Genomic DNA, 25,772 nt, shown 5'->3' on the forward strand with positions numbered 1-25,772 from the left:
TTAAGATATTATCCCAGTTAGCAGGGTGATTGCACAAGCAATACCAAAAGATTAATAGGGCTACCTAAGTAGCAGCACTATTACAATAACTCTTTCTTCCCACCAGCTCTTTTTAATTTGCTGTAGATTAACACAATATTCGCAGGCCTAAACACAAAATACCACTTTCAATACATGATTTAATACCATCTTTGAAGTATCCAAGGAAGCAGGGAGCACTGCCATCAGGAATTTCACTAAATGATACCTAGTTTTCAGTTTCACCACAGACCTTATTTCTCGAGGACAAAAAATGCCCAAGTCTATGTGAGCTCACAGATTTTCACATATCCCAACATCAGTCTAAATGTGCCTCAAGGGGGATTTAAATTAATATTCAAAAGAGAAAAAGGCCTACATACCTCTAGCTCCCACAGCACAGCTGCTTGTGGTAAATCATTGAACATACACCAATTAATCAAATGAATCTATAGGCTTTAGGATAATGATTGCAACAAATGGTTGAGGCTGGAAGGGCCCACTGGAGGCCATCTAGTCCAACCCCTCTGCTCAAGCAGGGTCACCTTGAGTCAGCTGCCTGGGACTACAACCAGGTGGCTTTCTACTATCTCCAAGGTGAGAGGCTTGGGCAACCTCAGGACAACCTGTACCAGTGCTCAGTCACCCTCAGAGGAAGTGTTTTCTCATGTTCTCTCTGTTTCAGTGTGTGCCCATTGCCTCTGATCTTGTCACTGGGTGCCACTGGAAACAGCCAGGCTCTGTCTTTGCACTCTCCTTTCAGCTCTTTGTGTACACTGAAGATTCTCCCCAAGGCTTCTCTTCTTGAGGCTGAAGAGCCCAGCTCTCTCAGCCTTTCTTTGTTGAAGAGACATTCCAGACCCTTTGCTATTTTTGCAGCCCTTGGCCTGCCTCTGTCCAACAAGTTCACACCTCTCTTGTACTGGGAGTTCAGAGACGGACACAGTAATCCAGGTATGGCCTCACCCGCGTTGAGAAGAGGAGAAAGATCACCTGTTTAAACCTGCTGGTCTTACAGTATTTTATCCTCCAATGACAAGGAAAATCTACTTAATGCAAAGTAGATATTGGGTGAGCTCGGCGCTATACCACTTGGCAGTACATTACTTTGCATGGAAAGTAATTTATTTATGTACAGGTCAGTAAGAAATTGGCATCTTAAGGCCACTTTAACTTATGAAAGAAATCATTCTAGAAAAAGTTTCCATTTAGGCAATCTCTCTTGCATTCATCTTCATGAAGCTACAACAGTTTGTAGCTATGGAAACCTCTCACCTCAACCCTTCATCTTAAATTAATAACTGAGGGATGGAGATTATCACAGGGGCAAATTCATATTGCTCTTTGCAGTGCTGATATTCCTGACCTACCTCTTAGTGCTTAAATGGTACACAGTCTGGGTCTGAGAAGTTGCGTTTGCTATCTTAAAGATCAATGCCTTAAGTCCTTCTCTCAAAAGTGCCATGCTGAACAGCATATATAAAGAAAAAAATACTCCTGCAACCTTTACACCAACAATACCTGGTTTGACCACTTCTCTTTGTGGGTCTGGCAGACAAAATACATAGTACACATAAGATGCCAGGAGACAGTTCCTTCCATGCTGATCCTTGCTCAGCTCTTTGCTGTTGTGGAGACTATTCACTATTGCAACCACAGACTCAAAGGCAAACTGTGAGAAGTTGGCTGTGAAACAAAGGCAAGAATTAGAGTCAGCACTGAAGGGTACATAATTAATAACATCATTAAGTGAGGTCATTATTTGAATCAACGACTAATCTTGCAAGGTTCAATTCAGTCCTTGACAAATTCAGAGTTTTAGACAGCAATTGCTATGCCTGACCAGACCCAAAGTCTACATAGGCCAATAAACACTCTTTAGCAGACCCACTGACTTTCAACTAAATCACTGGTATTCAACTAAATCACTTTCAACTAAATCACTGGTATTCTCTCACTTTGTGCTACATAAAACTGTTAATTACATTTCTAGCAGCCTTCACACATTTCCTATATACTATCTTCTTGCAGAATACTAAGACTCATTACTCTCCAGCTGACAGACACATCCAAGCTAGCAGGCTTTAGCACAGATATTGTAGTGGATGACAGATCTTGATTATCTGAATGAGATAGGAAATTACCTAAACCACTGCATGCAAGTATGCCATATTTCCAGATTTAACATATGTTATGGACAACTGGCATCTCAGTAAAACAAAAATCAGTATTCACTATTATATTCTCTAGGTTTGTGCTCACTCAACTCTGTCTAAAGATCTTTGAGCAGAGGATATGATGCAGACAGCAATGTCAGTTGCAGGATAATGATTTTGCTGGTGTTTTACTTGCAAAACAACTTAATTCTAAACAAAGTTGATCCACAACCCACTTTCTGACCTATATTTTCAGAGAAGTAAATTACTACAGTTTAATGTACCTTCCAACCAGAGACTGAGTCTCAAATGTAGGGGGAAAGGAGAAAAGGCAGCAACTCCATTAAGCCTGATTAAATTGTGCAGTCAAACTCTGTCTTGAGCAGCACAACTCTTTCTGAAGTGTGCTACCCTAAATACTAAATCCAAGTCTGAATATTTCAGCAAGCATTCCCCCCATATATCTAGGTTGCTTGCAAAGCCTCTTGAAGACCATGAACCAGTAAATACCTGTCTGGCCAGCTATGACCATAGGCTGTACAGCCAGCTGGAAAAGTTTATCTAGTACCAAATGCAAAAATAAGACAAGAGGTTCAAGGCGTGAAGAATTCAAACAGATAATGCTGAGTTTCAATTCATGCTCCAATGAAGCCTCTGTAATCTTCTGATCCATCACTCGGAAGGGGAATGTCACTTGGCTTTCCAGAGAATGGCACAAGGTGAAGAACTTCTCCAGATGGTTGTCCTGCAAATACAGTGCACTCACAGTTAACAAAGTTGATATATTTCAGGCTAGCTCTACCTAAGAAAAGCCTGATCATACCACCTCATGGGATGAAAGGAAAGATTTTTGCCCTTCTGGTTTTCAGTAGTGGCTGTTCTGAGTGATCAACTTGTAAAGCAGCTGTCACAGTGCTTTGTTTGCTCCTATTCATCTGGTTCAAATTCAGACTGTGGTGAGATCAGCTTAAAGGCAGGAAAGTTATTGCCCTCACTAAACTGATCACTTGATTTAATGAAAAGACTTTTCCTTGTATTTGATAAAACTCTGTCACATCATAGTCCCTCTGCCACTCACACCTGAATTCCAGCTACCTACAAGTTATGTGCCATATGACTACACCCTTCTTGTATTTAAAAAACATGCTGCAAAGGGGTGATGGACTGGTTCAAACACAGGTCCTTCAGCTGTTAGGACATATTTACCAGGATTAACTAGAATGGAATAAGGGATAAGGGATAAGAGCCACTGAAAAGCAGCAGAAACAAAACAAAGCTGATCTGTCTCAAACCAGCATCTCAGTAAGATGGGCAAAGATCCAATTTCCTGTGGCATTTAAATGATGGGAATTATTGAGGTCTCACCCAGCACTAAGCTTCTGTCCCCAGAGCACATGGCATTGACAAGTGAGCTGCTTAACACGTACTGGCAGTGTATGACCTGTCAGTGGAGGTGGGGAGGAGCTATGTCTTTGGAGGTGTGGACACACAGTCTGAACTAGCCTTGAAGAACAGAAGATGCAGACTCCAGAAGCTGGCACTGTGCCCTGCCAGCACCTTTCAGTCACAGCCTGAGCAGACCCCTGCTGAGCTGAGAGGACACCAGGCTCTCTATTGCTCCATGTGACTTGCTGCCAGGAGTGCTCATTTGTTCACTTCCACCAATAGATTTAATCTCACCAAAGGATTTCATTCACAGAGGATATCAGGTTATTTCCATAGCTCCTAATTTATTTTTTTTTTAAACTGTGTAGACTTCAGTTTCATAAACCCACTAAATTGGCCTGGACATCTGAATTTTCTTTGAAATGAAACTACAGCTGTGTGTTGCTTCTGATGCATTACCTGGGTGTGAACAGATGACACAGCTTGAACTTCAACAATGAAAACGCCCTTGTGTCCTTCAACCCACTTTATAGGGGGTGTCTGAGATGGAATTTTCTGTGATGGAAAAAAAAATGGGAATCATCTTCCTTTTAATGCTCAAACAGAAAGTCTGTTTACATGAGGATCTATAGGGTATTCCCACTATTCACTTCATTTTAGATATCCAAATTCAGTGTCACACAGAGGATGACAGCTAAGCATCTCCTTGTTGTCATGGACATTTGTACAGAAGCTGATGCACTGAACAGGGAAATTTAGACAATTTCAGCTGGATGTCTAGCACAGACCAGGTAAATATACATCTTCTGATGGGATATTGTTAAGGCTATAATTTCCTGGTCAAAGCATTGCCAAAGGCATTCTGTGGTGATGTGGTGCAAATTTCCTACATGCCATGTTTACTGGGAGCAGTTTTCTCCTCCAGTAATACCTGATTCCATTTCTACTCCCCTTCCCACAAGTCACAGAAAAAAAACCCAAACCAAATTATCCTGTGGAAGAAATCAAATTATTGCCTTGACACTCTTGAAACAAATGTATCCCTGATTAGACAATTCACAAGACTTTTCTTGCATAGCTAACTTCTAAAAAAACAGTATAGTTATATAAAATATTAACACCAGTGACAATAACAACAACAACAACACTTTTCTTGACTTTCCCCTTCTAAAGAACAAAAAGGAGGCACTGCTTAACAGCAGACAGCAATGTTAGTTTGTAAAACACTTATGCTGTTCTCCTACATTAGGAAAATACTATATTTTAATAATTTTGTTTGTTACCTCAGGCGAGTGAATTGAATAGTGTAAAGGCAGTTTATCCAATGCAACAGGAAGACTATAATGTCCAGTTTGAAGACGATCATTTAATAGAATTGGCAGCCACTGAAACAAATGAAGAGAAAACAACAGCAATATTCCTGATGACATATGATTAGACCCATTTATTTAATTTGTTAGATACAGTCAACAAAACAACAAATGAGATATTGACCTAAGCTTCTCTGGTCTAACCCATTCAACAGTCATTTCTTTGTATTTTAAATTCAAAGATAGCTGATAGCTACTGTAGAAAAATGTATAAGACTACTTTACAAACCATCTCTTTTGAAGAAAACAAACACAAAGCTTCTCATGTGTGACACATTTTTTCTAATAAATCCTATCAGAAGGATTTTGTGGAATCCATGTTTTGATTTAAAAATTCATGTATCTTGAATACACTGATTCTTGCTATTGAAGCAAATCAACAGCTAAAGTTTTGCTGGAATTAAATTGAACATCTTCCTTGTGGTTACCATGCCAGTCTGACTTTTCATATCCCTGCATTGATATTTGCGCACATTTAATTTTTTATTCAAGTCTGAAAAAGGATGGGCATTTGAATATCACAGGGCAGAAACATTTTGTAATTAGATGAACAGAAACTTGAAAATTAAGTCCACACCTATGTCAAATCTTGGTCCTGAGCTAATTTATTTCTTAACAATCTCACTGACATTGGTGGGACTATAACTGCCCATAAAAGAAAGCCCATTTGAAAGGATTCTCAGTACTGTGGTTTGAAAATTCCAAAAGCTAACAAAGAAACAAACAAGCAAACAACCAAAAATACACAAACACAACGGCCTCCCAAACTTCATAGGAAAGTACTTCATGGAAAGTACTTGTCTGGCTCCACATCTCAATTGCTGACCAAAGCTGTAGGATGTTTTCAAATCTGAAAACGTCATCCTCAATTATTTCCCTTTATATGAAAATTTCTCCAGTAAAAAGTACTGTTTGATAAAGAAAAAGGTCAGAGAGACTATGCTACAACATGTATTTCTTAATCTAAGACATTCTAGTCTCAACATGAAGATAAAGAAGGCAAGAGAATTCACTTTTAGCTTTTAGAGTCTTTCTGGTTTTTAAATTTTTATGTGGATAAAAGACAATTTAGAGCAGAAATGAAGTGCCATGTAAAATCTAAATGAAAATATTACATTAGCTATTACCTCATGTATGGACATGGTAACAGTAATAATTGTAATTATGTATGGTTTAGGCTTTTTTTTTTTTCAATAAATAGGATCTAAAAGAATGAGACTACATGCTATAAGGCATTGTTGTTGCAAATATTTAGGTGCATATTTCGGTTGATTCAAGTGAATTCAATAAGTTTAAAGACAGTTAAAACAGTAAAATTATAGGATGAGGATGTAACACATCTCAGGCGGCATATAGTTTCTATGAATTCACACTAAGATCTTCCACTGGTTTTGATGTATTGCCATAACCAGAAAAGGAATAAATGACCAAATTCTTGACAAGCAGAGAGCTTGCACGGGAGACACACAGACATGCACATACATGCACCCACACACACCCACTCTTATGTACCACATGGAACTTACTGAATACCCCAGGAGGGTTTCAACAGATGCTCCTTGCTTTGGTTGGCAGCTGATGTGATAGAATGTGAACAGTAGATGGTGTTTCTCTGTGAGTTTTGCTGGCAGCTTAATTTTCACTTCTTCGTAAAAGTCAGGGGATCTGTTAAAAAAAATGCCAAGCACATTCCCGAGGTAATTGTAAGAATGAGCAAGAGGCAAATTTGCCCGATGGCTTTTAGGTGCTATGGTTATAAAACCAGATAAATTCTGAAAACAGAGCTGAATCAAACAAAGTATATATATACACACACACACACATTTTTATGAACTTGAAATATTTTTATGCATTATGAATCTGGAAGTCATATTTATGAACAATCTACAGCTTTGAATCAGAAGAAAACAGACAGTATCGGCTGGACAGATTCAGCTTCCACCTATCTCTAGGTTCAATCTCTGTTTTGGATTTTTGCATAAGTATTCTACAAATCCTAAATCCCAAGTTTTCATTTATGAGAACAAGAATGTTCCTTCAGCTCCTTTGGATCTATGAATTCATTGAAGTTAATGATCTTAAAAGTTGTGCTGCTTCTTGTTCCTGCTCCTGAATCATCACAGTAGGAATATTCTCAACTACTAAAAAGCTTCAAACAAGAAAAGTGAAGGTCGCTTCTACAACAGCCACTTATGCAAATGAATGTAGCAATCCAAATAAGATACCATAAATTGCACAAAACATAAATGTTTAAAATGGCATTCCTTGATGAACTATGTAGGGTAACTATTACGTAGAGAGATCATGATTAATACTTCTTAAGTCATATGAATAGATAGTAACAACACTTACTTATTATGATATGTGATAGCTGTGTATATTTCTTGGACAAATTCTGGACCTGAAGATTTCCCAAAAATTACCTACATTAAGAAGAAGAGAAAATCAGGACCATAGCACTTATTAGTCATCATCTTGTGTAAATTTTAAGACAGTACCTAAAAATTTAAAATGACTCCTCAGTTTTATCTTAGCTTGTTGGCATAAATGTCTTACTACCAAGCACCTTCCCTACACTCCATTCAGGGTAAAACACCAGGAAAATGGAGCAGACATTTCTAAGTCACTGACTACCTCACATCACATTCTTTAGTCATGAACTAAAAGCTTAGGAATCATAGGAAAAAAGTTATGGTAAGCCACTTACACGTTGTCACACTGCCTTTATCTAAGTGCTAAAAAGTTAAATAAAAAGTATTTTTAGGAGTTTTGCTTTCCAGTTGTAACCTGCACATTCAAGGTGAGATACATCTCACCTTACCTTGGAGGTCCAAAGTCCCTTTAAAATCAATGAAGAAAAATAGGCATTTCTGGTGCTAGATTTGCTTTCCTAAGATACATGTCTATGGTAAGGCCTTGAAATCAAATAATTTAAAGGTAGCCCTGGGAGATGAGCTTAGACAAGAATCTCTGCATTGTGCGTGCTGTTATATATGTATTGAGAGGCAGATCACTTGCGGTGGAGAGAGAAGACAGATGAACTGTGTCTGTCCTAACCATTTGTCAAAACCTAATTATAACACAGGCAGAGTTTAAGGAAACCAACAATGCAGTATTGTGTAAAAGAAGGTGTTACATTCACATGGCACAGCTCTAGCTCTAGAAGAAATGTAGCTTGGGAAACACTACTGATGCTCTGATTTCAGGTCCACAGGTTATGTGGAGTGAGGCTGTGAAGTATATACTAAACAATGTCAGCACACTGATAAAGGCTGGTTGGGTTGTAGTCCTTGGTCCAACAGATTGTTGGACTAAAGTTTCCTCAACATAATATTTCCACTCATTGTTTTCCTTCTCCAACACATAAAATCACAGATTTTCATCTCAATGTCATTCTCAAGTAGCCAACAGTAATGTCTTGAAAACATAAAAAAAAAAATTTGGGCTGAAGCAGGCATCTGGGTTGGAACACGTCAAACTGAGCCTCTGAAGCTTGGTAAAGTTGAATAGAGGATCTTACAGTGAGAGATGTTGAATGACCTGAACACAGATAGGACTGTCTGCTCTGCTAGGAGTGTACATGTATGCCCTAATACACAGTGTGTTTCAAACATGGAAAGCTCATGGAAACCTACACTGCATAATCGTGCATCCATTCATGCTCAGGCAAAGAAGATCCCAATTTTTACCTTCCAGCGTAATACCTTCCAGCACTTGTGTAAACACAGTGCATACAGAGGAGTTACCCTGCAAAACAGACTACATCATTCTTAAAAGGTCTCTGAAGCTCTGCAAATTTTACCCTTAGAAATTCCAGCATGATACTGATGTGATATTATGTCATTCTTCTGAAAATAGGGTAGGAAGATTTAGATAAGAGAGAGCAACATGCTTCTGGTTCCACTAGAATCACAAAAAAGTCTTTTTTGTTGTGGGTAAGGAGCACAGCCCTGCTTTAGTATGAGAATGAAAGCTTCTCAAGCTCTCTGTGTTAGGCTTCCCAAGAAGTTGTGGTGATGGGAAGTAAATAATGACTACTGTCTTCAGAGGTTTCTCAGGAATGCAGGTAAACAAAAGCCTCCTAAGAAATCTCAGCATTTATTACCGGCATTGCACAGGATGGGTCTTCACCACACATAAATTGGATCTTGATGGTAATATTCCTTGCAGAAGCCAGTCGGTTAGCAAAATTCAGCCTCTGAGGGTAAACATAGAGGAGATTTCTGGAACAAAGATAAGGAAGAATTAGTAAATGGCAAGCATTCCTGTTTGAAAATTAAGTGCACAAATTAGCACCTTGCTCATTCCTCTCCCGGTCCTTCAATTCCATCTACATAGTGAAAGATCTGTCAGAACTCAATTTCAGAAGTCCACAAATAAAATATAATTTCTTGGTGTGACACATAGAACATCCTATATTTAAGGTCTCACCTACACTAAACTATGTTCTGTTACAAACTATTATCCTTGCTTGATGTAATAAAAAGCAGGAATCTCTTGAGACAGCAGTTCCTCTCTCAAATATGAATAATCAGGTATTGAAAAGGGGAAAGAATCACTCAGAGGTGATAAAAAACAGGGATATCAACAACTGAAGTTCATACATTCACAGATTATAGCAAAAAAAAGAAGGCATCTATTTCTGGATTATACAAACCAAAAAGCAGTATCAATGAACCTGAGTAAATATAAATAGGAAAATTTCAAACAATAATTCTATAAGCTACCTCTTATTAGTAATAATGCTTTGAAATATAGCATACTTTGCTGTTTACTAACTTCTGTACATGAATGTATCACTAAACACAAAAAGCACCTTTAATTTCTGTGGGGAATGTGACAGCATAGGTGGTCTTCTGATGTACAATTCCAATAGAAGAGTAAAAAAATTAATAGATTTTTCTCTGGGGAAATTTATGGCAAATCTGAGATTTCAGGTAGGTATGGATTATACACAGATTCTGGAATCATGATTATGTCTATTTGCTGTCTTGTTTTCCCGTCTGATATAGGTTTCTCACTGCTTGTCCTCTGAGTGTAAGGAATAAGACTAGTGTTGGAAGAAGCATGCTGGCTTTCAGTGAGAAACAATGAAGACAACTCATGAACTTTCATGATTTCTTTTCATCTGTGGCAGTCAGAAGCTGCACACAGAATTGCACTCTCCTTATCACAGATGTCTCCTCAGTACCACCACCAGCTGAAAAAGTCAAGCAGCCTTGGAGAATATTGTCATTAGGTCAGACAGTCCATCTTCCATATACTATATCCCAAGACCAGGAAAACTGTGGTTTATTCTTCTGATTTCCATGTGTTGCAACATGACACACGTTCAATTACACAGGCCAAGCTACTCTTTTCAACCAACATGTGCTACATGGCATGCCTTAGTAAAAGAAATTGGTTTTAACTTGCCTTTCCCTTCACTCAGAATGGTGCTTCTGCCTGTCACACTAGTGCACTCTTTTCCTTACTACCTTATCTACAAGTTTTGCTCTGCCAAATTCTCTTCCAGATCATGTTAAGGAAAGCTAAGTGAAAGAGCTAAGTGAAATATATTGGTAACCTCTACTGAATTATACTTGGGGGACTGACATATTAAATGAAGGATATTGTCAATACTACATCTGCCAGAAGCGAAGAAATACATGTAGGGAAGGCTGAATAATACAGCCATTGCTTCATTAATCTGCAGCCTAGGACAAGATGTCACAAATCTGTATAATGTACCTAAGCACTGGATTTTACTTTTAGAAGTGACTTGAGATGAAAGATGTAAAAACACAGAGAGCTCTCTGCTGACTACATAACCGAGGAATAATGATTCCAGCAAGTATACTGGACTGAAGAGGTAAAGCTTGTGCCATTTATGCGGAAGCAGTTTCAGGGATCTTGCTTACATGTGTATTAAACCCATCAGCAGCGAGGAAGAACAGAGGCAAATGCTGACTCTGGATATCCTGCAGAGATGAAAGTGATGGCTGACATCTAAAGCAGGAAGATGCGATGATGATCCAAAAATGTTCCCTCACACAGGTATGAATTGTAAACCCACTGCTGACCCCTGCCTTAGTGCTACTGCCTGCATTCCATCCATACAGTCCAAAAGCCTGACGGGAAGCAGAGACAAGGAGCATTTTCACACGGCAGTTAACAGGGGCACTGGGGCAGCAACTACTGCTGTTTTTTAAATAACAGGACAAATAGGATGCACATAAGGATGTGGTGGGCTCCAGAAGGCAGTGCATCTCCCCCAAGGTTCTGCACTGAGCAGAACTATTATAGCAACATGTCGCAGCAAATACTTCTGGTATCAAATTTCTCCCCTCACTCTCCCTTCAGAAAGTGCACGACTCCACTTCCAGATACAGTCAGATGCGCTTAAAAAACAAAAGAGCTATTCAAGGGACAGCATGAGTCTACAAAAGCCATGGCAGAACACCCAGAATACAGAACACCCTGAGAATACAGTCCCAAAGGGCAGAACAGGGTGAGGCACAGATGCCAACAGCTTCTGTGGGTCAGAGAATTACCCAGAAGAGTGGTAAGAGACTATTCCAGAATCAGTTACCTGCTGGGAAAGCTAAGGGTCCCCCTAACCTGGCACAGGACACCATGCGGCAATTCTCATACAAATTTGCTGACCTTCCTACGTTTTCATGGGACTTAGCAGTGATTTAATCACTTCCCATGGGCAAAGCAAGACAGACCTATCCTCTGCCAAAATAAAATCTATTCAGAGTTTCAAGTCTGTGACCATTCTTATTTAGTGTTTGTAACTACTGCTTGTGCATATGTGCACATAGAAGAATCCTTCTGTTTGCTAGATTACACCTCCTGTGAGGTGTCAGCAAGTGCATCTTAGCTTCTTATGAACTTCTTATGAACATTCTCAAACTTCTTATGAATAGTAGGCTTCTTCACTGATGACTGTGACGAGAATTCCATACAGAGCAAAACTCAACATATGTGCAAGTAGTCCCTACTGATACAAACCAGGAATGTTCTGTAGGTGAGGAGTGATGGATGAATTAACACTGACATTTAAAACTTATGGTACTAGATACAAAAGCTCATGAACCCATTAGTTAAACTTTTCAATATTTGTTGATTCTTTCACAATTTTGGTGGGGAGTTTTTCAGGAAAAAAATTGGTTAAAAATTAAAAAGCACCTCATAAATGCTTAACCAAACATGGAAACCTATTCTAGTCAGCCATTGACTAGGAAAATAGAACAGTGACAGAACTTCAACAAGAGGATGTGTATAAGTCATAAATGCTGTATCTTAGGATGGGTAATTTGGAAAATAGTTTGAATGATTTTTTTCATGTTGCTAAAATTTTGAATCATCTGAAGAGCTGGTGGACAGATGTAAAACTAGACTAAAGGGCACTTAGAAGACTCATACATGTAGCGAACATGCTCTCTCTGGATTCCACGGGCAGAGAGGCAGAGAGGAGTAAATAGCACTGTGAGAGCAATAACAGGAGTGAGACACCGTTATTCATTATTTATGAATAACCTTTCCTCACCTCAGACTAGTCAAGGACGGGGTGGAATGATTACCCCCAAAACATAGGCCTCCAGCTCACACTACAGACTACAGCAAGTCTGAGAACATTGCTAAGTGGTTTGCAATTAAATGAAAATGAAACCGCAAAGAAAAGGGGTTTTTTCCTCTTCCTTCAAAAATCCCCTAACACAGACAGAACTTCCTGTGCCTGGTTAAGCTGAGTAACTGCTGAAGTGATGTGACAAATCCCTCTTCCTCAGCACCAACATTTCATAGTGGCAGTAAACAGCATCATTTTCATTTATATTTAATGAGAAAATAAAATGACAAACAAACTTTAAATTATATGATTTTTCCTATTAAAAATAGAGGGGTATGAAAGAAATAAATCTTGGAATGTTTTGACAATTTCAGGGAAATATTTTTATTAAAGAAATGTAAGTACACAACAAAAAGAAGTGCTCAATTTCACAGTGCACAAAGAAAGTGGGCTGGCTGATCTCTCTGGCATAAATCAGAAATAGCATCATTTAAAATAATGGCATTACACCAGTAAAAAAAAAGCTTGCAAGACCTGAGTTCAAAGACTATAACAGAAGGCTCCACTTTTCCTTTCACAAAGGAAAAATCTATTTAAAAAAACCAAAAAACTAAAAAACCTTTAAACAAACAAAAAACATAAAAAAACCCCAACCCAAACCAAAGCAAAAAAATCAACAATTCATTCCTCTGAAATACCATAGACAACCTCCCCCCGCCAGTGTCTACATGTATAGCACTAGTGAAAAAAAAATGGTTTGCAGACTTATATCCAAAAATTAGAAAACATTAAATCACCTTTAAGGCCCTAGCAAGCCATGACTCACATCTATGACTAAATACTATCAAATTGCTTAAGTAAGACAGCATGATTTTACTTTTTGGATTAGAAGAAAGGGAATAAAATAACATGAAACACTTTGTATTTGGCTCTATTACAAATTCAGAGTTACTCCTCATGGGTTAGTTTAATCTCAGACTCAAAATTGCATTCACCATGAGTTTAACATGACAGTTAAATTAAGCAAAGGATCATAGGGCTCCATGGAGGGGTCTGGACAGGCTGGACCATGGGCCCAGGCCAGTGGTGTGAGGTTCAACAAGGCCCAGTGCTGGGTCCTGCCCTTGGGTCACAGCAAGCCCAGGCAGTGCCACAGGCTGGGGCAGAGTGGCTGCAAAGCTGCCACAGGAAAAGGCCCTGGGGGTGCTGGTGACAGCAGCTGAACAGGAGCCAGCAGTGCCCAGGTGGCCAAGAAGGCCAATGGCATCCTGGCCTGTGCCAGCAATGGTGTGGCCAGCAGGAGCAGGGCAGGGATTGTTCCCCTGTACTCAGCACTGGTGAGGCCACACCTCAAATTATGTGTGCATTTCTTAACCCCTGACTTTAGGAAGGGTACAGAACTGCTGGAGTGTGTCCAAAGAGAAGGTCAACAGAGCTGGGGAAGGGCCTGGAGCATAAGTCCTGTGATGAGCTGCTGAGAGAGCTGGGAGGGTCTAACCTGGAGAAAAGGAGGCTCAGGGGGCTTTAAATTGGATATTAAGATGTATTTCTTCACCAAAAGGGCTGTCAAGCATTGGCAGGCTATCCAGGGAAGTTGTGCAGTCACAGGTAGATGTGCAGCTTAAGGGACATGGTTTAGTGGTGGACTTGGCATGGCCAGGTTACAGTTGGACTAGATGTTCATTGGCCTACATCACCTATGTATGTCAGCTGTGTGATTACCATTGATTCGCTAATTAATGTAAAGATTAATGAAGGCAACTATTCTTTATAGAACTTGTCTTCATTATTACAAGTTAGACTGACCAAATCCTACTTTGTCTTGTTGCCATGACTTTTACTTAGGGTGAAAATCAAAATGGAGATTTAAAATGAAAGGTTAAGCATGTAAGATGTGAACCCTTGCTGAAAAAATGTGACTGTTGAGTGATAGCAAGCATTTCCTCTAATGTGGATGTATGTATTCAATACAGACACCCTGGCAACAGAAGGATAGTGTGGAGACACCCAAATTTGCTTTAGGAGAAGCACAAGTTAATTGTTGGCATGGTGGCTTTGATACTTATTATGTCTAGTTGCAGAAGTGAGAACCTGATGAGAACTAAAGGGAGAATATTCTGTGCAGACTCAACTGTTACAGCTCAGAAACACAGTAGTTGCTAATAGTTTTTGTCAAAACCAAACGTTTAGACACTGCAAGATTGCACATTGGAATTGACACTTACTGGGGCCAGACAACGAGTAGGAAAGTTAAAATTCTGTCTTATTTTTTCATTAAACTAAAAAAAGGCATCTTGGCTCACATTCATTTACATTTCCACTTTCAATTCTATAAAAACTATTTTCCCTATAGAAATGTCTGCATTAAAGTTCTACCACCATCCAATTCTATCTTTGATACACAGAGAAGAATCTCTGCATTTTAGTGTACTGGTGCTGTGAGCTGTCTTTAGGAGATTGAATACCACTGAATTATGGCAGAGCTCAGGAGTAACGCCTCCAAAACTTCTAATGAGGCTATAGCCAAACTGGCTTACTTATTTCCTGCTGACACCACACTGCAAGTTGTTATTGTAAGATAAGTTTTGCCACTTCCTTTTCGCTTTCCTGTAAAGCTGAGACACAAATCCAGGTGTCACCAACAGCCAAACAGATCTCTAGTTTACTGTGAAGGTGTGGATCATCTCCCCAGAATAAATTAGTTTGCCATGGGGCAGTTCTGAGTTGTACAGAACCACAAGTCTCGTTCTTCTGTCCTCCTGGGTTGGGTCAGGTGAGCAGGTGGGAGAGCTGGCTCTTTGCTAATTTCTACTGCAAGAAACGAGTAAGCTTTACATCGCTTTATTCTGTGCCTTCATTCTTTGATTCCTTATTGGTAGCCACAACAATTTCTTATTTTTTCCACTAACACAATACAGTATCTAGCTACTGTTTTAGGGATCAGAAATCCCCCTTAGAATAGCACCATCTACTATCATTGTCAGAAGCTCCCTTGTCTTGACTAACACAATGATCTGATGAAAGTCATTATTTCAAGTTATTTCTGTATCTATACTACTGCAATACACCCAACAGAATTACTGTTAGCTATTACCATAACACCACTCACTAGCAATGAAATACTGCACAAACATCTTGAAACATATTCTTCTGCTGTTAATTTCTTATAGGACTTTCACATGTTCCAGATTATTAAGAAATAAATTATTGGAATTGCTCACTTGCATGCTACTGACTACTGTGATCACCTTGAAACAATCATAACAGAACAGATTTAAAGAAATTAAATTACATAGCGTAGAGTGCTCATTCATAATTGAAAAGTTCACAGAGCAACACATTATTTCCTCAGATACTCAGATGACTCAAATTAACAATAGAAACAACTGAGCATAAAAATTTACCAGAAGAGATAAACTACAATAAAATCTACTGGAAAAAAAAGCCCAAAACCAAGCAAACACATAAGAGAACAGATAGATAGATAGATAGATAGATAGATAGATAGATAGATAGATAGATGCCAAATCAATGACAATTGTTAAAGGAGTTTTTTTTTTAATGTTATAGAAAATTTATCAAAAGACAACACAATTAGATTAGTAAACTCATTATGGAATATTGTGCAGGTATTTTATCTTGTAATGGCTAGGAAGATGAAATCATCAGCCCAACACATTGTGTTTAGCCTTTTAAAAAAATATTTTTAGTTTCTACTTCTGAAAAAAAATCTGAATTACATTTTTCAAAGAAATGTTAAAAATATATGTTATTTCTTACCTATAAATGGTGTGGGGAACATACACTTCTCTAATTGGGAATTCCAAAATTTCTTTGTGAGGGCGATTACGGTTTTCTGAAAATGGCTTCAGTGGGAGTAGTTCTGGTGTCAGACAATAACCAATGTTTTCTGGAGCTGGGGAAATCTCCACTTTAAGAGTTCCTTTAAAATCAAATCACAAAATATTAACAAAAATATAAAAAATTATCAGTCTATAATAAAAGAAAAATTGAAACAATATGTAAGGTTACATAGCAATGGTGCAGAAAAAAGAACTGGTTCTTGGGCTGCATGAGAAGAAAATAATAGGTACAGAAAGATACAGAAAAAGTAGCCTACATACAACCCAGTCACAATCAGGGCAACACAGAGCTTCTTGTCTACCCTGTACTGTTTCAAAGAAAATAGAAAGAAAGAAGGAATATTATATGCTGGTCAATGTTCTAGTGTCTTTCACGCACAAGTAACATAACATTTGTCTGGGAGACAAACAAAAGGTGTGCTGTCTAATACAGTTCTATCTTACTCCCCCTCCCCTAGGATTCTGCTGGGATTAATCTTTGGCAAAGTAGGCACCACCCACCAGGAAACCTAGGCTTTTTGTGGTGAGCAGTTACACAGTTAGTACTGATAACATTTACCCCACTACAAACAGAAATTCTCTGCTGTGGAAAGTTAATACCGTTTGTGGAGCTCAGACTTGTCATTTCTGGAAATCTGCTAAAAAGGAAAAACAGCTTTGTCCTCAGTTCATATTTTTTAAGGTTCCTCCACAATGCAGAAGAGGTTGAACTGTAATTTACTTGAAAAGAAAAATTAAGCTGGTCAGGTGTTTGACAGTAGCTAAACACTGCCTGTACTTCTCTTCTTTGTTAACTAATGCTGACTGACATCAAGCTAAGATGAAATGTGTATACATTTTAACCTCTCTATAAAATATGAACCATTTCAAAGCATTGCAGGGAAGTAGCAAGGATCCTTGAAATTTGCTGTAAAGAACTGTCTTCAAATGGTTTGAATAATAACAAAAGATATCCAGTAGGTACACTGTAAATTAGGGAGAAAAAGAAATAATTTTAAAATATTAAACTAAATCTAAATTTCCATACTCTTTCATGCAGAAAAAAAAAAATTCAAAAGCATTTGTGTTCAGGTAGACACCAGAAACCCAGGAAGTTCCACAATAGCACATACTATAGGCTTTTAACCCAAGTCAAATAGGTTTTGGGTTCAGAATTTACAGAATAGTTTAGGGGAGAAAAATACATATAACAACTTCCATCCAAAATTAATTATGTACCTGGTAAAGTCTTAATTCTTCTTTGTAAGGAAGATGATCTTTTGAAATCAGCTAAAAATTTAAACAGATCTTCATCACTGAGCCTGTCTCCTTCCTACCAAGAGAAAGACAAAAATCAGTATCTTTGTAACAATACTTCATAACATGGACAAAAGATGCAGGAGTGAACCATGTCCTTAAGGCATCCAAAGCAAGTGGATTACTATTTACTTGACTGCAGTTGTCTCTCTATCCCCACACAAATATAACTGGTAGCTTTTCCCAACACAATTCATATTACATTGATAAAAAAATGTCTTATGAAATCAGACCTAAAGAGAATCCAGTACCTGTTTAAAGAAGGTGGTAAAGGTGGTCAGAGGCATTGTTTTGAAGTTTGATGCTGGATAGTTATCCTCTGACATGAAACCTCTCTCAGAAAGCCTTCTTGCCTGCAGCAGTGTTGCCTTCTTGTCACTACTGGAACCTTTCCCTTCAAAGAGAAATTAAATGCATCATCATCTTGTTTTTTACTTTTTGTTGCAGGACAAAGATTCCCAGAATACACTAGAAAACCACAGAAAAATCTCACCAACATTAGAGGATAGAGCAACTAAAACATTCTGCTTCTTTTATTTCCGACTATGTGAAATAGTGGAATACTAGGACACACCTATTAAAGTGGCATTATTTCTGCAGAGCAAATGTTTATTTAAATTTTTAGTTCATGGGTTATAAAGCATATTGAACAATGGTCCTGCCTACCAAACTGATACGTTTGGTATCTTGATTGTTCAGTATTGCTAGCTAACCCCATGGGCAAAGGAAATTTTACTTCTACAAAGCCAGTGTTCAATGAAAATTGGGCCTAAACCATGAAAGAATATTTATCAGACATAAAAATAAATATGCAGAGAAAACAGAGAGCACAATTAATTTGTAAGTGTCTGTAGGACTGAAAAGGAAAGCTGTCAAGACATGAGTTTGAATCTGTGATTCACTTTTGATGCCAGAGTGAATAACATTGTTTCCTATACCCAGTCCTACTGCAGAGCCATTTTGCCTTACTTAGAAGAGTTAGACAAGTACCATTTAAACTTTCAGCTTCTTGTATTTCTCGTTCAAGTGTTGAAAAGTTGAAGACACTTGCTAAGTTTATGGGAATCCAGGCAAATGGCATTCTGTATTTCCCCAACCTTTGACAAAAGGATTCAGCTTGTGCTTTCAGTTTTTCAATCTTTTCTTTTGTCTGAAACAAAGAAAATATTGGCTGTTTCAAAAGAGGTCAGTTATTGCAATGCTACCATAGACAAAAATGTAAGTTACATATTCACAGTTCAGTAAATAATTTGCATCGGTATCTTGTATTTTCTTGCTACATCATAGACAGAACTGTAGCTATTTTGATTTGTACATTCACTTCAATTTCTTTTCAATGAGTTCATTTGTATTATAGAAATGTAGAAAGCCAGTCTTTTTGTAGTAATATTCAAATCCAGAATGAGCAATCACCATGAAACATTAGCAGGTTCTACTTCTTTCATCAGATACAGAAAAAAAATTCTATTGAAAGCAATAGTCTAAAGGTGAGACATGTAGAAGCACAGCAAACACTGTCAGTGTGTTCCAGGGAGGTAAATGACCGTGAATTTCTTGAACAGAACTCACATTATCTATGGACAACAGTACTGAATGGGAGAGCTGCACACTACAACAGGCCATCTGCCCATCCAAACCAACAGCATGTCTCTGAGGTACAAGTATGTCTGCTAATTCTACATTTCACTCATTTCCTTTGCTCACCCCCATCTGCTTCATGACTCAAGACTGCGTCAGAATTGATTTCCAAAGGGGTCAGTAACAATAATGCACCTTGCCTTCTCCTGATTTCTTTCTGTCAGTCACAGACATCAAACTGCTTGCACAATGGATGATCTAACCACCTTTTCCTCCAGTGTTTTTGGTATTTCATCCTATTTCAAACAGTCGGCTCTTTGTCTGTTGTTTTTGTTTGTTTGGTTGGTTGTTTTAAGCATGCATGTTTTGATCTAAATATTCTTTACAGTTATTTATTTACCTTGCCAGCCTCACTTTCTTTAAGAACCATGTAGGGCTCTGCACAGTCTCCGATTTCTCCTTGCTGAAGCACTTTTTCTATCTACAAAAAGCAATACAATAAGATGATTAAAGAAAAAATGTCATCCAAATAGTAACATGTTGTTTCTCTAGCAATTTGAAAGAGCTCGCCTAGATATATAACTGTATATAATTTCTTAAAACTGTCTTTATGGAGTAACTGATGCTAAACCTTCTAGTTTTCATCTGTTAGAAAGCAGAAAATATATATGTGACAACACAGTCAATCACTTACTACCACATTTTCACTGAAATAAGGATAATTAACGCATTTCAAATTAAGTGGTTCAGGCTAACTCAGTCTCAGAATTAAGCAAATAAAATGATGCAAAGTGCACAAAAGTGATGCCAAAAAACCTCCACAGAATGTAAATAAAATTTTTGAAAATGTCTTATTTCACTATATTTTTGATTTCCCTTAGGCAGAGATAGGAAATTCTACGTACTTAGTAGAACTGGCACATGGGATAGTAATATAACCTTGTAGCTTGAAATGAGTTATACCACTGGACACCTGCTCACATACTACTATCAAAAACTGTCATAATTCATCTCATCTAGACAAAAGCCATGTTTGTCAGTTCCATGAGCTCAGACAACAGGAATAGGCAGAATGGTGTCAAAGTAGTACTGTAACATACCTTTATTACCAGGTATATATCTGGTGAGGGATAAGTGACAGAAAATATTGCTGATCTTGCCTGAGTAGACAAGTCAATGCAGGGTATATGAGAACGCAAGAATCCTCTTAATGAATCAGAATTGAGGTCACAATGAAAATTTTCCGAGATCTTGAAAAGAAAAAAGTGGTTAAAACATGTTGTAAAGCAAAAATGCCTAAAATTTAACTTTAAAGCAAGTCAAAATCTGTGACTACAACTACAAAATCAGCAATTGCAATAATGTGGCTGACTCAATAGCAAGAATCCTGGATCAGACTGTGTGTGTAAAAAAGTAGCAAGTTTTGTGTAAGTTTTCCTAAGTTGCTACTCTGAAGATAAAAACCCAGGCCAAGTGAACAAAAATGTTGTATATACACTTACCTTTTTTCTTTCTTTTATGTCATAGAGAGCTATGCATGCAAACAAAGGTTCTATCTCTATATCAAACCTGTTAGGGAAAGACACACAAGACACTGATTGATACTGCAGTCATATGGCGGTGCATAAGAAAAAAAGGAAGAGTTATATTTTGACTGGCACTTTCATTAAAATGCAGAGAAATACTTAGCTCCAGACCTCAACTCTCTCAAAGTCTTGAGGATTTTTTTTATTAGTGCATTATATTAGATGATTTTGAGAGGAAAAGAAGGGTAGTAGACTGCATGCAATGTATTTTCTAAATTTGACAGGAAGATGGTCTCAGAGATTGGTTAAAATTACCATACATTGCTCTTTTTTTTCTGTTTATGAAGTTATGCTGGCTTTAGCTGTGAGAGAATTAATTTCTTCAGAGTGGGGCTAGGGTTTTGGATTTGTGCTGAACACAGGGTTAATAATACAAAGATATTTCTGTTGCTGAGTAGGGCTTGCCTAAAACTAAGGCCTTTTCTGCTTTTGGTACTCCTCCAGCTGGTGAGGAGACTAGGGTGTATGGGAGACTGGAAGGAGACAAAGATAGGACAGGTGACCCCAAATAACCAAAGGGATATTCCAGGTCATGTGACATCATGCTCAGAATACAAATAGGGGGTAAAATGAGCAAGGAGGGGGGAAATCTGGACTGATGGTATTTGTCTTCCCAAGTCATATTACATGTGGACTTGCTCTCCTGGAGATGGATGAACACCTGCCTGTGATTGGGAACTAGCGAGTTAATTCCTTGTTTTCCTTTGCTTGTCTGTGTGCCACTTGCTTTCCCTATTAAAATGTCCGTGTCTCAACCCATGAGTTCTCCAGATTTACTGTTCTGATTCTCTCCCCAGTCCTGCTGATGGAGGAATGAGCGAGTGGTTGTGTGGGGCTTGGATGGTGGCTGGGGTTAAACCACAACAAAAGTCCAGCAGTGCATAGGACATCAATCACCTCTTCTTTTTTTTAAGTATATAATCTGGGTTCACTCCCAACTCTTTTTCATCCTGGCATGCTAAAGATTTCTGTAAAGATGGATATAGAAAAAATTCTCTGCTACACTAAGAAAGAACACTTGAGCAGTGAATGCTGTTGTAGGGGATAGCTATGGTGGTGCAACAAGGTGTGCAGCTGCACACTGTTGTGAACTCAGAAATGGTGAGCAATTCTTGTGAAGGATTACTTACTTCAGAGTGTGCAGCTTCACCAAAATCCTGTTGCCCAGATGTTCCTTTGGGCGATCTGGCACTGGTCGTATCTCCACTACATCTTCCTATCATTAAACAATCATACTTAATTAAAACAACTATAAATTTACACACTTGCATAAAACATTTACATGACAGTAGCTGAGCCACTGCTACAGACCAGCATCTTCCCCCCCTCAGTGGGCAGTTTATGTCCCCAGAGATGAAAGGAAACAGATTTATTATTTCTGAATATTTACATTCCTGACCCCTAACTGGCATTTACACCAAATATTTACAGTTGTGGACCCCAAGTACAAGCTGCTACAAAAGGTGATGCCCTGACATAGCCGTATCACCATGATATGGCTTGGCCCACACTGAGAGCAGTGTAGCGTTTATCTGCTGTGGTGCGGCTTTAACCTCGGGCACGCTGGGACAGCCACCTGGGAGAGGGGAGCAGGACAGCCGGGCTCCGGCTCACCTCATCCACGGCGGGGTAGAGGGCGAGGAGCTCGGGGTGCCTGTTGGTGCGGCGTGCCTCCTCGTTCAGCCGCTCGAACTCCTCGGCGCTGGCGTGCCGCAGCAGGTGCTCCAGCCGCGGGTCCGGCTGCAGGCTGCGCAGCTCCGGGTCCGAGCAGGCCGCGCTCGTCCTCGAGGTCTCCTCCGGGACAGCAGGAACATGCTGGGGTCCCACCTGCTGGAAAACAGGAAAATGGCAAGGTGTGGCTTGGGCACCAGGGTGTCACAGAATGGCTCTTGGTGAGCTGGCAGAGGGTATTTTAACGCCTCCTCTGCTGTGAAGCCTAATGGCCAGCATGGTGCTCTGCTTGATGCCATCACAGATGACAGAATCACAGAATATGCTGAGTTGGAAGGGATCCACTAGGATCACAGAGTCCAGCTCCTGGCCCTGCACAGGACCATCCCCAAGAATCACACCATGTGCCTGAGAGCATTGTCCAAAAGCTTCTTGAACTCTGTCAGGCTTGGTGCTGTGGCCGCTTCCCTGGGGAGCCTGTTCCAGTGCCCAGCCACCCTCTGGGTGAAGAACCTTTTCCTGTTATCCAACCTAAACCTTCCCTGGCACAACTTCAGGCCATTCCTGTGGGTCCTGTCACTGGTCACCACAGAGAGGAGCTCAGTGCCTGCCCCTCCTCTTCCCCTTGCAAGGAAAAGGTGAACTGCAATGAGGTGTCCCCTCAGTGTTCTCTTCTTCAGCCTGAACAGACCAAACAACCTCAGACCCTTCTCATACGGCTCCACCACAAGGACTTTCACCAGCTTTGTGCCCGTCCTTTGGATGCTCTTCAATAGCTTTCTATCTCTCTTATACTGCAGTGAGCACAACTGCACACAACACTCAGGGGGAGTCACACCACATGCTTCTTTTGAGGGAAACTGCTGTATTTGATCACTTTTCCCAAAGTGAAGAAAATGTACCTGAAAAGTTGCATCGCCAGAATCCAATGTTTCTGATTCAAATGTTTGTTTTTGAAGTGTTTTGTGAAAATCTTTTCGGGATCCCTTGTTTTTCAGGCTACAAGTATCTGAATTCCCTTGGTTTCTTTTATGGAGAAGCCCAAGAAGGTCAGGAGAACATGAGGAAGTGTTAAGGGAAAATAAAACAGAAAAGACAAATTAAAAATTATTTAAAAACTGAAAAGATTGTTCTGCAAAAAGCAGTGTAGCACAGCTTTTATATAAAACCTGACATTTCACAATTTTAACATGTTTTATGCACCATTGTGACTCTATAATGTATATTAAGAACAGTTTAAAAGGAAAAAAAAGATAATTCAGATAATTTTTCTACAGAGTATAGGTCTAAGACAGCAGGAAAACCTGACCTAGGTACAAAATCTGCTCTGATCTCCTCATCAGACATGGTGATTATTTCAGTGACCTTAAGAACACGGATCAGGATCACTTATCTCTTGGCTGGCCTCTTCAATTATATACATCAAATCTCTTACTGCTCTTATCCAGGACCTAGCTTGTATGCCAAGCTAATCGCATGCAACAATCTACAACTTCCAGAAAAACGCCTGGTTTTGAAGAGGGCTATTTCTATGCCCCAATGTAACCCTCCAGGTTGGCAGCTTTGAAAAATTCTTCTGAAATTTCAAGTTACTTTTTTATGAGGCAGATTAAAAAAAACCAGCAGGTACCCTGAAAAAAAGGCGTTAGATGCATCCAGAGCTCTGTTTCTTTCACTTTAGTATGCAATTTGCTAAATCCTGTGATAGTCTTTTTTGCAATCAATCTCCTCATTTACAACATCCTGCTTCATTCATTTTCCTTTCTGTGATACTCCCAAGGAAATGACTGAGCATCTGAGTACTTTCATAAAGAAGACACAATAAGCAATTATTGATCAGGGAGACACCTTTTTATTACATTTTGGGAGTAACTGAATTATATGCTCTGATGTGTTTTAATTTTAATTGTTTGCATTTTAATCGTTTGCCAGTTCACTGCAATGAAAACTGGTCATAAAAAGACAATCCCAGCTCTCCTTGGATGTGACCTTGTTTTGGAACCACTGTAATTATCCAGAATGGAAGGCAGAAATTTCTGCATGACTTTAAGACATTTAAGAATCCAAAAAAGGTTGTATAGATTTTTTTTTCACTGCCTCTGGTGGCAAACAAATGATTAATGGAGAAATTAATCATTTGAGTTCACATTTTCCCTGTGGTGTGAAAACTACACTAAAGATGCCTTTCCCCATAACTACTCCTGGAATATTTATTTATACCACTTATTTATTTTGAAAAGCATTATAGCAATTAAAACTCACCAAGTGGCAAACCATGGTTTTAATACACATGTCAATTTAATGGGCACACACTGAATTAAGAAAATGAGATGAGGAAAAAACCCAAAGGACAACTGAAAAGAGAAATAGGCACAGGAACAAGCTACCCATGCAGCCTCCTGCAAGGCCACATGTACTCCAGCTGTTCCCAGCTTTTCTGCCACATACCTCTCTACCCTGGGGCCTGAGGATAACCTCTGCTCATGCCACTCACTGCAGACTCCTCAATCTCCTGTTCTGAGCCTTCACATTCATGAGTGGATCAAAGTCACTCACACACTTGTCTCACCCATAGCTCACCAGACAATATATTTAGCAACCTGTTCTATAACATCTGTCAAGCAGGCAGCTACAGTTTTTCCAGCCTTCCTCAAAACAATGGAAACAATTACTTTTTTCTCATTTTTCTCTTGATATCTTTTCTTCTGCTTACACTTTTTTTTTAAAGAAAAAAAAGCTGTCCAAGCATAACATGAGATTCCCAATATCAATCTATCACTGGATTATGTGATACTGCAGCATATTTCGTAGTGGTTTGTTCTTTGCAATTTTTAATAACTTGCTGGCATTGCTAGCCACAGCTGCCAAAGCTCAGTTCTCTGGCAGAGTCCACCATCATGTTTACCACAGAGTCAACTGCTCAATGAATATTTTGAATGCAAATTTACCTCACCCGAATTAATGAAACAGTAAAACACTCAGCAAAACCTTCCACATATGTACATTTCTATGGCTCCATTCACACTTCTACCAGCACACACAAATGCAAAAATAGCCATGTTCTATTTTTCACTTCACCTACTTTACTGCTTACTCCCTTCTCCTGTGCTCAAACAAAGCTGCACACTGGCTCTTTACAGCATACAGAACAGCGCTGTGTGAAAGAGCTGTGCTCTGCTCTGAGTGGTGAGGGAGGAGAGCCAACAAAACCCACTAGCCTACTTTTAGTGACTCACTGCAGAGCAGTTCTGAGAATTCAATCAGTTTCATCAGCACCCCTGGAGGAAGTCGCT

General features: G+C 39.1%; 1 protein-coding gene across 8 annotated transcripts in view; it reads right to left on the reverse strand.

Annotated features, from left to right (window-relative positions):
- The window catches only part of DOCK8 (dedicator of cytokinesis 8), an 89,938-nt gene that overhangs the window by 36,472 nt on the left and 27,694 nt on the right, over positions 1 to 25,772 (reverse strand). For 7 of the 8 annotated variants that reach the window (XM_071425146.1, XM_071425144.1, XM_071425150.1 and 4 more), the window contains 17 exons: positions 23,382 to 23,505; positions 22,423 to 22,638; positions 21,939 to 22,024; positions 20,725 to 20,791; positions 20,323 to 20,472; positions 19,623 to 19,703; positions 18,635 to 18,794; positions 17,896 to 18,038; positions 17,567 to 17,660; positions 16,266 to 16,428; positions 9,036 to 9,153; positions 7,283 to 7,353; positions 6,457 to 6,595; positions 4,844 to 4,945; positions 4,020 to 4,115; positions 2,685 to 2,919; positions 1,540 to 1,704 (listed from right to left, as the gene is read on the reverse strand). In XM_071425146.1, the coding sequence (XP_071281247.1) occupies positions 1,540 to 1,704; positions 2,685 to 2,919; positions 4,020 to 4,115; positions 4,844 to 4,945; positions 6,457 to 6,595; positions 7,283 to 7,353; positions 9,036 to 9,153; positions 16,266 to 16,428; positions 17,567 to 17,660; positions 17,896 to 18,038; positions 18,635 to 18,794; positions 19,623 to 19,703; positions 20,323 to 20,472; positions 20,725 to 20,791; positions 21,939 to 22,024; positions 22,423 to 22,638; positions 23,382 to 23,505 (2,210 nt within the window). The remainder of the gene's footprint in view (positions 1 to 1,539; positions 1,705 to 2,684; positions 2,920 to 4,019; positions 4,116 to 4,843; positions 4,946 to 6,456; positions 6,596 to 7,282; positions 7,354 to 9,035; positions 9,154 to 16,265; positions 16,429 to 17,566; positions 17,661 to 17,895; positions 18,039 to 18,634; positions 18,795 to 19,622; positions 19,704 to 20,322; positions 20,473 to 20,724; positions 20,792 to 21,938; positions 22,025 to 22,422; positions 22,639 to 23,381; positions 23,506 to 25,772) is intronic. The other variant, XM_071425145.1, reaches the window with a different exon arrangement.

This window comes from Agelaius tricolor, unplaced genomic scaffold (genome assembly GCF_023055355.1).
Source record: "Agelaius tricolor isolate 1412-34295 unplaced genomic scaffold, bAgeTri1.0.p SCAF_4, whole genome shotgun sequence".
NCBI classification, from domain to species: Eukaryota; Metazoa; Chordata; class Aves; order Passeriformes; family Icteridae; genus Agelaius; species Agelaius tricolor.